Here is a 16,723-nt window from a genome sequence, read left to right as displayed (position 1 = left end):
TACAGTGTCTAACCCCTACAGTATCTAACACCTATAGTATCTAAACTCTACAGTATCCAACCCTACAGTGTCTAACCCTACAGTATCTCAGCCCGACAGTATCTAACCCCTACAAGTGTCTAACCCTACAGTATCTAACCCCTGCAGTATCTAAGCCGACAGTATCTAACCCCTATAGTATCTAACCCTACAGCGTCTAACCCTACAGTACCTACCCCCTACAGTATCTAACCCCTACAGTATCTAACCCCTACAGTGTCTAACCCCTACAGTGTCTAACCCCTACAGTGTCTAACCCCTACAGCGTCTAACCCCTACAGCATCTAACCCTACAGTATCTAACCCCTACAGTATCTAACTCCTACAGTATCTAACCCCTACAGTATCTAAACTCTACAGTATCTAACCCTACAGTGTCTAACCCTACAGTATCTCACCCCTACAGTATCTAACACCTACAGTGTCTAACACTACAGTATCTAACCCGACAGTATCTAACCCCGCCAGTATCTAACCCCGCCAGTATCTAACCCTACAGATCTTACCCCGCCAGTTTCTAACCCTACAGTATCCTACCCTACAGTATCTAACCCCTACAATATCTAACCCCTAGAGTGTCTAACCGTACAGTATTTACCCCCTACAGTATCTAACCCCTACAATATCTAACCCTACAGTGTCTAACCCTGCAGTATCTAACCCTACAGTATCTCACCCCTACAGTATCTAACCCTACAGTGTCTAACCCCGACAGTCTCTAACCCCTATAGTGTCTGGCCCTACAGCATCAAACCCCAACAGTATCTAACCTCTACAGCGTCTAACCCCGACAGTATCTCACCCCTACAGTGTCTAACAGCTAGAGTATCTAACGCCTACAGTATCTAACCCCTACAGTAGTTATCCCCTACAGTATCGAAACCTTTCCGTAGTTTAACACCGACAGTGTCTAATCCTACATTATCTAACCCTGACAGTATCTCACCCCTACAGTATCTAATCTCAACAGTGTCTAACACTACAGTATCTAACCCCGACACTATCTAACCCCTGCAGTATCTAAGCCGACAGTATCTAACCCCTACAGTATCTAACCCTACAATACTTAACCCCAAAAGCAACTAATCCTACAGTGTCTAACCCAACAGTGTCTAACACCTGCCGTATCTAACCCCTAGAGAATCTAACCCCGACAGTGTCTAACCCTATAGTATGAAACTCCTGCAGTATCTAACCCCTACAGTATCAACCACGACAGTATCTAACCCTACACTGTCAAACCCCTACAGTGTCTAACCCCTACAGTGCCTAACCCGACGGTATCTAACCCTACAGTGTCTAAGCCCGACAGAATCTAACCCCCATTGTATCTAACCACTACAGTATCTAACCCTACAGTGTCTAACCCTACAGTGTCTGACCCCTACAGTATCTAACCCCTACAGTGTCCCACCCTGACAGTATCTCACCCTAAAGTATCTAACCCTACAGTATCTAACCCCTACAGTGTCTAACCCTTCAGTGTCTGACCCCTACAGTATCTAATCCCTACAGTGTCTCACCCCTACATTATCTAACCCTACAGAGTCTAACACCGACTGTATCTAACCCCTACAGTATCTGACCCTACAGTATCTACCCCCTACAGTATCTATCCCTACAGTATCTAACCCCCACAGTATCTAACCCCTACAGTGTCTAACCCTACAGTATCTGCCCCCTACAGTATCTAACCCTACAGTATAGAATCCCACAGTATCTCACCCCTACAGTATCTAACCCCTACAGTGTCTAGCCCTACAGTATCTAACCCCTACAGTATCTAACCCCTACAGTATCTAACCCCTACAGTATCTAAGCCTACAGTATCTAACCCTACAGTATCTCACCCCTGCAGTATCTAACCCCTACAGTGTCTAACCCTACAGTATCTAAACCCTACAGTATCTAAGCCGACTGTATCTAACCCCTACAGTATCTAACCCCACAGTATCTAACCCCAACATTAACTAATCCTACAGTGTCTAACCCAACAGTGTCTAACACCTGCCGTATCTAACCCCTACAGAATCTAACCCCTACAGTGTCTAACCCTATAGTATGAAACTCCTGCAGTATCTAACCCCTACAGTATCTAACATGACAGTATCTAACCCTACACTGTCAAACCCCTACAGTGTCTAACCCCTACAGTGCCTAACCCTACAGTATCTAACTCTACAGTGTCTAACCCTACAGTGTGTGACCCCTACAGTATCTAACCCCTACAGTGTCTCACCCTGACAGTATCTCACTCCAAAGTATCTAACCCTACAGTATCTAACCCCTACAGTGTCTAACCCTACAGTATCAAACCCTACAGAGTCTAACACCGACAGTATCTAACCCCTACGGTATCTGACCCTACAGTATTTACCACCTACAGTATCTATCCCTACAGTCTCTAACTCCTACAGTATCTAACCCCTGCAGTGTCTAACCCTACAGTATCTCACCCTACAGTATCTAACCCCTACAGTGCCTAACCCTACAGTATCTACCCCCTACAGTATCTAACCCTACAGTGTCTGACCCTACAGTATCAAACCCCAACAGTATCTAACCCCTACAGTGTCTGACCCCTACAGTATCTCACCCCTACAGTGTCTAACCCATAGAGTATTTAATGGCGACAGTATCTAACCCCTACAGTAACTAACGCCTACAGTATCGAATCCCTTCCATATCTAACCCCTGCTGTGTTTAACACCGACAGTGTCGAACCCTACAATATCTAACCCTGACTGTATCTAACCCCTACAGTATCTAGCCCCGACAGTATCCAACCCTACAGTATCTAGCCCCGACAGTATCTATCCCCTACAGTATCTCACCCCTACAGTATCTCACCCCTACAGTGCCTAAACCTACAGTATCTAAACCCTACAGTATCTAACCCTATAGTAACTACCCCCTACAGTATCTAACCCTATAGTATCTAACCCCTACAGTATCTACCCCCTACAGTATCTAACCCTATAGTATCTAACCCTACAGTATCTACCCCCTACAGTATCTAACCCTGTACTATCTCACCCCTACAGTACCTAAACCTACAGTATCTAACCCCTACAGTATCTAACCCCGACAGTATCTAACCCCGACAGTGTCTAACCCCTACAGTATCTACCCCCTACAGTATCTAGCCCTATAGTATCTAACCCCTACAGTGTCTAACCCTACAGTATCTAACCCTCCAGTGTCTAACCCTCCAGTGTCTAACCCTCCAGTATCTAACCCCTACAGTGTCTAACCCCTCCCGTGTCTAACCCCGACAGTATCTAACCCTACAGTATCTAACCCTGCACTCTCTAAGTCTACAGTGTCTAACCCCTACAGTGTCTAGCCCCTACAGTATCTACCCCTACAGTATCCTACAGTATCTAACCCTTCAGCATCTAACCCCTGCAGTATCTCACCCTACAGTTTCTAACCCTATGGTATCTAACCCGACGATGTCTAACCCCTACATTATCTAACCCTACAATGTCTAATCTTACGTTATCTTTCCCTGCAATCGTTTCTTACAATATTGAAGTTTTGATCTCGGGAACCATCATGTGTTTACCAGTTCCTAAGAAAGAATTTTCCAGCCAGTCCCATTCTCTAGCCCCATCTCTTGTGCCGTCTGAATTCATCCCTTTCAAATGTACATCCCGCTCTCTATTGAAATTCCCTCTGGAATTCATCTCCACTACTCTCTGAGGCAGAACATCCTGAATCCCAACAACTCTCTGAGTGAAGATCTTTCTCGTCATCTCACTCTCCGACCTGTCTTGGTAACAGCCTAGAGATGGTGACCCCTACACACTGACATGCCACCCAGCAGAAACAGAATACCCTCCTTTAACCTGTCAAAATAGTTGATCATTTTAAATGCGTCGCCTCTTAATCTTCTCTGCTCTGAGGACAATGAGCCAAATCTCTCTGAGCTTTCCTTATATCTAAAAATCCCTCATTCCTGGGATCATCTCCCTTGTCCTCTCTCCAAGGCTTTAAGATCTTAAATTAGGAGGCCAGACATGAAAATTATGCTCCAAATGTGGTCTGACCGCTGTTTTGTTGCGGTGTAACATCACCTCCTTGCTTTTGTACTCTGTTCCTCTATTTGTAAACCCAGGGACCCTATAACACTTCTCAATAACAGGTCCAACTTGCCTGGCCACCTCCAGAGAATTATTCACATGTCCGTCGAGGTCCCTCTGCTCTCGTACATCCCTCAAAGTTGTGCCAATAAGACAGTACCGTCTCTCCATGTTTCTGCATCATCTCACATTTCTCTGCTTTGAAATGTATCTGCCAGGGCTCTGCCTTTTGTGCCAACTTGTCAACATTCCTCTGAGGTCACTCCGCATCATCCTCCACAATTTATCGTTCTCCCTAGCTTCGCATCAACTGCAAATTTAGAGAGGTCGCCCATTTCCAAATGGTTTCTAGCGATCAGAAAAAAAAAACAAGGGTCCCCCACACTAATCCTTGGTTGCAGGGTGGGGGGGGGGCGCCACTTTCAACTCATCGTCAATGCGAATGACACCCATTTATTTCTGCCCTCAGTTTCTGAGCCTTTCTAAGCCATGCTGTCAAGGGTTCATCAATGCTGAAGGTTTCTCGTTTGGTCGCCAATCTCGCACGTTGCATCGTGCCAAGTGCTTTCTGAAATTGCAAAGATACAACATCCACAGCACTTCCTCATCTACTACCCTTATCATGTCATCAAAGAACTCAAATGAATTTGTCAGTCATGGCCTGCTCTTGACTCGGGATGTTGGATGCTTTCAAGGCAGAGATTGACAAATTCTTGATCTCTCAAGGAATCAAGGGCTAAAGGGGAGAGTGCAGGGTCGTGGTGTTGAAATGCCCATCAGCCATGATTTAAATGGCAGAGTGGACTTGATGGGCTGAATGGCCTTACTTCCACTCCTATGTCTTATGGTCTTATGGTTTTATGGTCTTATGGTCTTGACAAAACCATGTTGGCTGTGTTGTGTAAATTTATCTTTCTCTAAGAGTATATTTATCCTATTATCGAACTCCAAAATGCCTAACTCTACCAAACTGAAAAATCTAACCCTCTTTGCAATATCTAGCCTTACAACCTCTGACACTATAGATTCACTCAGCACAAAAACTGACCCTTCAGCCCAACCAGTCCATGCCGACCACAATCCCCAAACTAAACTGGTCCCCTCCTTTCTTATTCATGCTCTTATTTGTTAAAATTGCAAAATGAAGAGAAATCTTCTGTTCGTGAAACAGAATAAAACTGTAATTAATCTTTAATTAAGCCTGCAATCTCAGGAGCACCCTGCAAAATCCACCCTGTTCTTATAATACTTACCTCTGCAATATTTAACTCTATATCCTTTGCTACGAGATCTAACCCAACAATATGTCCCCTTGTAAGATCGCTCCCTACGGTATCACACCATGTCACATCGCTCCTTAATAAACCTGACTCTAGCCCTGAGATAGCTCACTCTGCTGTGTTTAACCCCATGCTCTCCACTACACTTTAAGCCAAATCTACTTCCTCAGAAACCTCCATACCCCATCTGTATTCTTCCCTTTTGCTGTCAGGGTCAACACAAGAGCTGCGGGGAACCTGAGATCCCAGATTCCTCCTTCTGGACTTCGGAGGTGGTCGGAGGTGCTTACGTGGTTCGCGATCTCATGATCGACCTGGACTATTTGCTTCATCAGCTGGATAGCCTGTCTCTGGTCCAGTCCACTCACAGCTAACTGTGAAAATTCAGCCAGCTAATACCAGCCGAATGGGAAATTCTGTGGATTGTGGGCATTAATCATCAAATGACGCGGGCTAACGTCACTGATTAATTTAGCTGATCACAGGGAGTGGCTGTCTCCCTGACAGTCTGAGGTTATGGGTCAATGTCCAACCTTCTCCTGGCCTTCAAAGTGGTTCAAAATTAAGGGAATGTTGTCAGGGTTGGAGGGTTTGAGCTACAGGGAGAGTCTGGGGCTATTTTCACTGGAGCCTGAGGGGCGACCTTATAGAGGTTTATAAAACCATGAGGGGCATGGAGAGGGTGAATAGACAAGGTATTTTCCCCCAGGGGTAGGGGGAGTCCAAAAACTGGAGAGGCATGAGTTTAAGGTGAGAGGGGGAAAGATTTAAAAGGGACCTGAGGGGTAACTATTTCACACAGAGGGTGGTGCGTGTATGGAATGAGCTGCCAGAGGAAGTGGTGGGGGCTGGTACAGTTACAGCATTTAACAGGCATCTGGATGGGGACATGGAAAGGAAGGGTTTAGAGGGACATGGGCCAAATGCTGGCAAATGGGGCTGAATTAATTTAGGATACTGGGTCAGCATTGGCGAGTTGGGCCGAAGGCTGTGTTTCTGTGCAATGCATCTCTATGATTGTATGAATCTCCAAAGGAAATAGTTTTCATTAACTACGAAGTGTCAGACAGACATCTCATTATTAAACAACAACATGCCTTGTCCTCGGGATGTAGCTTATGGGACCCATGAGGTCAGATTGATTTAGGTCTCGTGGTAGGAACAGAACTGATGGAAGTTGGTTCTGCCTCAGATCTCGTCCCTGAGCTACTGCAGCAATGATCCAACTAAAGTCTGGGGATCGTCTGGGCTCCGGAGCCCATTCCCGAGGGAGAGGAAGGCAGGCGACACCCGTTGGCATTGTGTGTTCCATTCTGACAACAAGAGACATAGACAGTGAGAGAGACAGAAGGAGAGAGAGAGAGATGAAGAGGGGGAAATAAAGAGCTAGCAATAAAGTAGATAGATAGATAGCTAGATAGATAGATAGACAGACAGATGGATAGATAGATAGATAAATAGATAGATAGATGGATGGATAGATAGATAGATAGATAGACAGACGGATGGATAGACAGATGGATAGATAGATAGATAGATGGATGGATAGATAGATGGCTAGATAGATAGATAGATAGATAGACGGATGGATAGTCAGGTGGATAGACAGATAGATAGACAGATAGATAGATAGATAGATAGATAGATAGATAGATAGAAAGATAGATAGAAAGATAGATAGAAAGATAGATAATAAAATGTGAGGCTGGATGAACGCAGCAGGCCAAGCAGCATCTCAGGAGCACAAAAGCTGACATTTCGGGCCTAGACCCTTCATCAGAGTCATCTAGGCCCGAAACGTCAGCTTTTGTGCTCCTGAGATGCTGCTTGGCCTGCTGTGTTCATCCAGCCTCACATTTTATTATCTTGGAATCTCCAGCATCAGCAGTTCCCATTATCTCTGATACTATTTTAACCTCACTGCGAAGCCTCTTCCAGGGATGCCTAACCTGAAGAAGTTACCCTCCTCCCTCCGGACCAACCTCAGGGAATCTCTCTCCCACTGCAACTCTCTTGTAATCTCTTCGGCCTTGAAACTGCTCGACCATGTCCTGAAGCAAACCAGGTACCACAGGCACATCACCTTCCTCAGCACCTGCCTACGGAACCGGATCATCCCCAAGGGACTACAGTCCACATTTCAGCCTTCCCAATTTGGCCCCAACCGTGACCACCTCTACACCCAGAATATTCAGACCCTTCAGAAGCGTTTCTCCCTGCGACTCCTGAAACAGACACTCGCAGCCATGCGCCGGCCCCTCCACACACTGCAATCCAGCCTGCCCCAGCTCAGAGGCTCCCTCTCCCAGACCTGCAAGGGACCCCTGCTGTTTTTCATCCTCCGCAGGATCCACAGACTGAACACCCAGTTCCACTCAGCTTTACTGGACACCAAACGTACTAAGTACAACCAACTCACGGGTCCCTGCCACCCACAAGAGGATTCCTGCGCCTCCCAAATCCCGAGTCTGTCCCTGCCCCTCCCCCACCATGCACTCGCCGCCATTGGCCATGGACCCCACCGATGACGTCACATCCGCCTCCGCCGGCCACACCACTTCCGGAACCGCTGCTGCAGTCACCACCTCCACTTCCAGGTACAACACCTCACGCACCACCCTCACCTCAGCTGCTGCCGCCCACCCCGATCCTCCCACCGCCGACGGAACCCCGCCCACGGCCGACGCCGACGGAACCCCGCCCACGTCAAACGGAACCCCGCCCACGGCCGACGGAACCCCGCCCACGGCCGACGGAACCCCGCCCACGGCCGACGCCGACGGAACCCCGCCCACGTCAAACGGAACCCCGCCCACGGCCGACGGAACCCCGCCCACGGCCGACGGAACCCCGCCCACGGCCGACGGAACCCCGCCCACGGCCGACGCCGACAGAACCCCGCCCACGGCCGACGCCGACAGAACCCCGCCCACGGCCGACGACATCATCGCTCCGCCCACAACCTCCAGAGCCAGCAACCCCAGAGGAGACAGCCACACTGAGCCCTGCCACATCTTCACCATCCCCCCAGACCTCCCACTGACTGAGGACGAACGGTCAGTCCTGAGCAAGGGGCTCACCTTTGTCCCCCTACAACCACACATCAACCAATACCAGTCACGGTCGGACATAGAGCAGTTTTTCCGCCACCTTCGCCTCCACGCCTACTTCTTCAACCAGGAACCTAACCCTCCTTCCACTGACCCCTTCACCCGCTTCCAACACAAGTCCTCCTCCTGGACACCACCCCCAGGCCTCCTACCCTCCCTCGACCTCTTCATCTCCAACTGCCGTCGAGACATTAACCGCCTCAACCTCTCCACCCCTCTCACCCACTCCAACCTCTCCCCCGCAGAACGGGCAGCCCTCCGCTGCCTCCGCTCCAACCCCAACCTCACCATCAAACCCGCAGACAAGGGTGGCGCAGTGGTAATATGGCGTACTGACCTCTACATCGCCGAGGCCAGACGCCAACTCTCCGACACCATCTCCTACCGCCCCCTCGATCATGACCCCACACCCGAGCACCAAACCATCATCTCCAACACCATTCATGACCTCATCACCTCAGGGACCTCCCACCCACAGCCTCCAACCTCATTGTTCCCCAACCCCGCACGGCCCGTTTCTATCTCCTTCCCAAAATCCACAAACCTGCCTGCCCTGGTCGACCCATCGTCTCAGCCTGCTCCTGCCCCACCGAACTCATCTCCACCTATCTGGACTCCATTTTCTCCCCTTTGGTCCAGGAACTCCCCACCTACGTCCGTGACACCACCCACGCCCTCCACCTCCACCAGGACTTCCAATTCCCTGATCCCCAACACCTCATATTCACCATGGACGTCCAGTCCCTGTACACCTGCATTCCGCATGCAGATGGCCTCAAGGCCCTCCGCTTCTTCCTGTCCCGCAGGCCCGACCAGTCCCCCTCCACCGACACTCTCATCCGCCTTGCTGAACTCGTCCTCACCCTCAACAACTTCTCTTTTGACTCCTCCCACTTCCTACAGACTAAGGGGTTGGCCATGGGCACCCGCATGGGCTCCAGCTATGCCTGCCTCTTTGTAGGTTACGTGGAACAGTCCCTCTTCACAGGCCCTAAACCCCACCTCTTCCTCCGGTACATTGATGACTGTATCGGCGCCGCCTCTGGCTCCCCAGATGAGCTCGAACAGTTCATCCACTTCACCAACACCTTCCACCCCAACCTTCAGTTCACCTGGGCCATCTCCAGCACATCCCTCACCTTCCTGGACCTCTCAGTCTCCATCTCAGGCAACCATCTTGTAACTGATGTCCATTTCAAGCCCACCGACTCCCACAGCTACCTAGAATACACCTCCTCCCACCCACCCTCCTGCAAAAATTCCATCCCCTATTCCCAATTCATCCGCCTCCGCCACATCTGCTCCCACGATAAGACATTCCACTCCCGCACATCCCAGATGTCCAAGTTCTTGAAGGACTGCAACTTTCCCCCCAGAGTGGTCGAGAACGCCCTTGACCGCGTCTCCCGCATTTCCCGCAACACATCCCTCACACCCCACCCCCGCCACAACCGCCCTAAGAGGATCCCCCTCGTTCTCACACACCATCCCACCAACCTCCGGATACAACGCATCATCCTCCGACACTTTCGCCATTTACAATCCGACCCCACCATCCAAGACATTTTTCCATCCCCACCCTTGTCTGCTTTCCGGAGAGACCACTCTCTCTGTGACTCCCTTGTTCGCTCCACACTGCCCTCCAACCCCACCACACCCGGCACCTTCCCCTGCAACCGCAGGAAATGCTACACTTGCCCCCACACCTCCTCCCTCACCCCTATCCCAGGCCCCAAGATGACATTCCACATCAAGCAGAGGTTCACCTGCACATCTGCCAATGTGGTATACTGCATCCACTGTACCCGGTGCGGCTTCCTCTACATTGGGGAAACCAAGCAGAGGCTTGGGGACCGCTTTACAGAACACCTCCGCTCAGTTCGCAATAAACAACTGCACCTCCCAGTCGCAAACCATTTCCACTCCCCCTCCCATTCTCTTGATGACATGTCCATCATGGGCCTCCTGCACTGCCACAATGATGCCACCCGAAGGTTGCAGGAACAGCAACTCATATTCCGCTTGGGAACCCTGCAGCCATATGGTATCAATGTGGACTTCACCAGTTTCAAAATCTCCCCTTCCCCTACTGCATCCCTAAACCAGCCCAGTTCGTCCCCTCCCCCCACTGCACCACACAACCAGCCCAGTTCTTCCCCCCCACCCACTGCATCGCAAAACCAGTCCAACCTGTCTCTGCCTCCCTAACCTGTTCTTCCTCTCACCCATCCCTTTCTCCCACCCCAAGCCGCACCTCCATTTCCTACCTACTAACCTCATCCCACCTCCTTGACCTGTCCGTCTTCCCTGGACTGACCTATCCCCTCCCTACCTCCCCACCTATACTCTCTCCACCTATCTTCTTTACTCTCCATCTTCGGTCCGCCTCCCCCTCTCTCCCTATTTATTCCAGAACCCTCTCCCCATTCCCCTCTCTGATGAAGGGTCTAGGCCCGAAACGTCAGCTTTTGTGCTCCTGAGATGCTGCTTGGCCTGCTGTGTTCATCCAGCCTCACATTTTATTATCTTGGAATTCTCCAGCATCTGCAGTTCCCATTATCTTAGATAGATAGATAGATGGCTAGATAAATAGATAGATAGATAGATAGATAGACGGATAAATAGATAGGTAGGTAGATAGATAGTTAGATAGATAGACAGATAGATAGGTAGGTAGGTGGCTAGATAGATAGATAGATAGATAGATTTATTGCCCCCGTCCCTAGCTGCCCCCCTTGAGAAGGTGGGGGTGAGCTGCCTCCTTGAACCGCTGCATTCCATGTGCTGTGGGTAGACCCACAGTCTCCCCTTAGGGAGGGAATTCCCGGATTTTGACCCAGGAAGGTGAGGCAAGAGAAGAGAGAGAAAACCAGGAGGTGAGTAACAGGACGGGGGTCAATACAAAGACAGGGCTAACTCTCGAGAGACAGAACGGGGAGAGAGAGAGAGAGATGGATAGTGATACAGAAAGATAGATAAGGACAGGAAATGGAGAGATAGAGATGGACAGCAGTCGGGAACCAGTATGGAACGGTAAAACAATCCGAGGGTCACGTTTAAATATCCAACCCCGAGGGCAGACATGACAGCAGAGTACAGAGTATCAGTGTGCTACACCTTAGGGCTGACAGACAGGATAAAATGCCCAGCTGGTTAATGGTTACCCGGGGAGCTGCACTCAAGTATTACCAATGTCAGGAAATGACTTATTGCCAATCTTTTTCACTTCAACAACAGCTTTATTTATTACAGAATGAGATCCGTTTATCAGCATTGTGGGATCATGCTTTGAAAGACTCGACTTAAAAAGAAAATCTCTCTCTTTCTAAGAGGGATTCTATCTATCTCTCTCTGTTTGTCGTCTCTCTCTCTCTCTCTCTCTCTCTCTCTCTCCGTCAGGGACCCTGTTTAAAGAGGGACTCTCTCTCTCCCTCTCCCTCGCTCTCTCTGTTTGTCGTCTCTCTCTCTCTCTCTCTCTCTCTCTCTCCGTCAGGGACGCTGTTTAAAGAGGGACTCTCTCTCTCTCTCCGTCAGGGACCCTGTTTAAAGAGGGAGTCTCTCTCTCTCTCTCTCTATCCGTCAGGGACCCTGTTTAAAGAGGGACTCTCTCTCTCTATCCGTCAGGGACCCTGTTTAAAGAGGGACTCTCTCTCTATCTCTATCTCTCTCTCTCAGGGGCCCTGTTTAAAGAGGGACTCTCTCTCTCTCTCTCTCTCTCTCTCTCTCTCTCTCTCAGGGACCCTGTCTAAAGAGGGACTCTCTCTCTCTCTCTCTCTCTCAGGGACCATTGTTAAAGAGGGATTCTATCTCTATCTCCCTCTCCGTCTCTCTGTCTGTCTGTCTCTCTCTCTCTCTCTCTCTCTCTCAGGGACCCTGTTTAAAGAGGAACTCTCTCTCGCTCTCTCTCTCTCTCTCTCTCTCAGGGACCCTGTCTAAAGAGGGACTCTCTCTCTCTCTCTCTCTCAGGGACCATTGTTAAAGAGGGATTCTATCTCTATCTCCCTCTCCCTCTCTCTGTCTGTCTGTCTGTCTCTCTCTCTCCGGGACCCTGTTTAAAGAGGGACTCTCTCTCTCTCTCTCCGTCAGGGACCCTGTTTAAAGAGGGACTCTCTCTCTCTCTCTCTCTCTGTCAGGAACCCTGTTTAAAGAGGGACTCTCTCTCTATCCGTCAGGGACCCTGCTTAAAGAGGGACTCTCTCTCTCTCTCTCTCTATCCGTCAGGGACCCTGTTTAAAGAGGGACTCTCTCTCTCTCTCTCTCTCTCTCTCACACAGTCAAGGACCCTGTTTAAAGAGGGACTCTCTCTCTCTCTCCCCCCCCCCCTCTCTCCGAGGGACCCTGTTTAAAGAGGGACTCTCTCTCTCTCTCTCTCTCTCTATCCGTCAGGGACCCTGTTTAAAGAGACACCCTCTCTCTTTCGCTGACTCTATTTAAAGAGACAGTCTGTCTCCCTTTCTGTCTCTCACCCTGTGTGTGTGGCCCTGTTTGAAGAGGGAGTTGTGCCGATTATAATGCGGTCAGCCAGGTCAATCTTGTAGAATATAAATTCCCTGATTGGGGCTGTTAAAGCGTTCCAATCAGTGAGCCCTGGCTGATAGATTTTGATGTTTATTTCATGAAAGCCTGGTACGAATCATTAAAATGCTTATCAAACTATCAAATTGTGATTCTTTCACTTTTTGCTGAAATTTGCCCCTCTGTTGGTATGTGAATGGATGTTTATATCAAAGGACTGTGAATGTCAATCCTACACATTAATTAGATTGCCTTGTGGTTTACCTGTGTTTTGTTAAATTTACATCCTTAATAATAAATTGTTAATGTTTATTTAAGGTATAAATTTGGTGCCCGAGGTCTGTTATTTGTAAAGTCTGCTTTGGAACAACTGAGTAATTTTGAGGGTCGTTGAACATTTCACAATATTACAAATCCAATGACACTGATATTGTTTGGCCTGCTATCACCGTCATAATTCTGTGTTTAAACAGGGAGTCACGGTCTTCATAATGATCCCTACTTAAGGAGGGAGTTTTTCACTTTCTGTGTGTCTCTGTCTCTCTCTCTCTCTCTCTCTCTCTCTCCGACTTCTGCTCCTCACTGTCTCTGACTGTCTTTCTCTGTCTCTCAGTTGTTTTCCCTCCAACCTGATGGGTTTTTTTAAATGCGCCATACGTCATTTGCGCTCTCTTTCTGTCAGTCTCTCGTTCTTGTATTTGCATCCTCGCCTCTCTCTCCCTCTGTCCCATGCTGTTCACGTCCGTCTCTGGATTCATCTCTATCTTTCTCATTCTCTCGCACGCTCTCTCTCTCTCTGACCCCTTCTTACACAGGGGCCTTGGGGAAGACCCCTGGGGGTATTGTGTACAGTTTGGGTCTCCCTTATCTGAGGATGGAGGAAGGACGGTGAAGGGTTTCCCAGAGTGATTCCCTGGGACAGTAGGGCAGACACATAAAGCGAGAGTGGATGGGTTATATGCTTTTATTTGATTTATTGTTGTCGGGTGTACCGCGATACAGTGAAAAGTTGTGTTGCGCCTTGCTATACTGCACAATGTACATCGGGGAGCAGAGCAGAGCTCGGAAAACAGTGTCACAGCCGCAGCGAGAGACAGATCAGCATTAACAGGTGAGATCCACTCCAAAGTCGGGTAACAGCAGGGAAGAAGCTGTTCTTGAATCTGCTCGTGACCGTCTTCTGCCCAATGGGAGAGAGCACAACCAGAGTGGGATGCTGTCGGCTGCTATTTCAAGGCAGTGGGCAGTAATGATGGCAACAATGGGTGGGGGAAGTGTTGCGGGTTTGAGCGACAGACTGGAGTTCACGGCTTTCTGCTGCTGTACCAAGATAGGATGCTCTCTATAAAACTCAGTCAGTGTCCTCGTGGTCCCTGTGCTTAGGATTATGTTCGCTGGTGTTGAGGAGAATGAGGGGGGTTCTCATAGAAACTTAAAAGGATTAGACAGAGCAAACACAGGAAGGATGCTCCTCATGACCCCCGGTGGGGAACCAGGGGGACACAGCCTGAGGGTTCAGGGTAGGGTCAGAGATGGGGGAGAAATGTCTTCACCCATGAGTTGTGGCGGGGGGCGGTGCCCGGGGAGTTCGCTGCCACAGAGAGAGATTGAAGGCAAAACACTGAACGATTTGAGAAGTTCTTGGGGCTGAAAGGTAAGGGAGGGGGGGGAATGTGGGTCTGGGCTGGAGGATCATAGCGAATTGGTGGGGTGGGGGGTGTTGCAGCAGGTCCCCTCTGACTTCTAGCTCCTCTGTCTCTCTTCTGTCCCTATCTCTTTCTCTCTCTCTCTCTCTCTCTCTCTCTCTCTCGCCCTTTCATTTCTTCCACCCCTGTTTCAAGGAAAAGCTTTTGGGCCAATTGAGAAGCCTGATTACCTCCCCCCCTAACCCTCTCAGGCACAGAACTACACCCCTGGTTAACAGCTCAGTCTCTGGAGAAGGTGCCAAGCTGCCTCCTGCAGAAGCCCATTAGACAGTGCCCCAGTCTGGGCTTGCACCCCCCACCCCTCCCTCCTGTGAATTTGCAAATGTCTTTTTATTTAACAAGACCGCCCTCCTCTGCACTATCTCCCACACACAATGGGGTGGCTCAGTGGGTAGCACTGCAGCCTCACAGCGCCAGGGACCCAGGTTCAAATCTAGCCTCAGGTGACTGTCTGTGCGGAGTTTGCACATTCTCCCCGTGTCTGCATGGGTTTCCACCGGGTGCTACGGTTTCCTCCCACAGTCCAAAGATGTGCAGGCTAGGTGGATTGGCCATGCTAAATAGCCTGCAGTGTTCAGGGGTGTGTGGGTTACAGGGGGATGGGTCTGGGTGGGATGCTGCAAGAGGTGGTGTGGACTTGTTGGGCCGAAGGGCCTGTTTCCACACTGTAGGGAATCTAATCTAATCACTCTCTCAGCAAACAGACAGATGCTAATCTTTCATCAATGCGCGAGGGACTCTATGAAGGGAAAACTGACCATAGTTTTTCTTCCAAACTGTTGTATTTCAGGGCTGTTATAGTACTGGAGCAGCCAGGATTTGAACCCCCCTTCCCCAGAGGTAAGGACACCACTGCCATGCCATGAGGAAACTAGGGATTCTACATTAGGACAATTTCATTGGACCACACCACCACCCCACCCCACCCCCACCCCTGCAGATAATGGCCATTTGGCCCATCTTGTCTGTACCAACCTTATCCTAACCCTGCAATTCCCTTGGCCAATCCACCCTAACCTGCACATCCCTGGGCACTACGGGGCAATTTAGCACGGCCAATCCACCCTAACCCGCACATCCCTGGACACTACGGGACAATTTAGCACGGCCAACCCAACCTAACCTGCACATCCCTGGGACACTATGGGACAATTTAGCACGGCCAACCCACCCTAACCCGCACATCCCTGGGCACTATGGGACAATTTAGCACGGCCAATCCACCCTAACCTGCACATCCCTGGGCACATCGGGACAATTTAGCACGGCCAATCCACCCTAACCCGCACATCCCTGGGCACTATGGGGCAATTTAGCACGGCCAACCCACCCTAACCTGCACATCCCTGGACACTATGGGACAATTTAGCACGGCCAACCCACCCTAACCTGCACATCCCTGGGCACTATGGGACAATTTAGCACGGCCAACCCACCCTAACCCACACATCCCTGGGCACTATGGGACAATTTAGCACGGCCAACCCACCCTAACCCGCACATCCCTGGGCACTATGGGACAATTTAGCACGGCCAACCCACCCTAACCCACACATCCCTGGGCACTATGGGACAATTTAGCACGGCCAATCCACCCTAACCTGCACATCCCTGGGCACTACGGGACAATTTAGCACGGCCAACCCACCCTAACCCACACATCCCTGGGCACTATGAGACAATTTAGCACGGCCAACCCACACTAACCCGCACACCCCTGGGCACTATGGGACAATTTAGCACGGCCAATCCACCCTAACCTGCACATCCCTGGGCACTATGGGACAATTTAGCACGGCCAACCCACCCTAACCCACACATCCCTGGGCACTATGAGACAATTTAGCACGGCCATCCCACCCTAACCCGCACATCCCTGGGCACTACGGGACAATTTAGCACGGCCAGTCCACCCTAACCCGCACATCCCTGGGCACTATGAGACAATTTAGCACGGCCAACCCACCCTAACCTGCACATCCCTGGGC

The 16,723-nt window shown here is 50.0% G+C and overlaps 1 protein-coding gene across 1 annotated transcript in view; it reads left to right on the top strand.

Annotated features, from left to right (window-relative positions):
• Positions 1-5,778, top strand: part of LOC132207396 (uncharacterized) — a 39,462-nt gene extending 33,684 nt beyond the window's left edge. The window contains exon 5 of the mRNA XM_059642906.1: positions 5,617-5,778. Coding sequence (XP_059498889.1) covers positions 5,617-5,778 — 162 coding nt within the window. The remainder of the gene's footprint in view (positions 1-5,616) is intronic.
• The last annotated feature ends 10,945 nt before the right edge of the window (positions 5,779-16,723 follow it).

This window comes from Stegostoma tigrinum, chromosome 46 (genome assembly GCF_030684315.1).
Source record: "Stegostoma tigrinum isolate sSteTig4 chromosome 46, sSteTig4.hap1, whole genome shotgun sequence".
Classification (NCBI taxonomy): Eukaryota; Metazoa; Chordata; class Chondrichthyes; order Orectolobiformes; family Stegostomatidae; genus Stegostoma; species Stegostoma tigrinum.
Note: the sequence above shows the minus strand (reverse complement) of the source record. Positions and strands in the feature narration are given on the sequence as shown.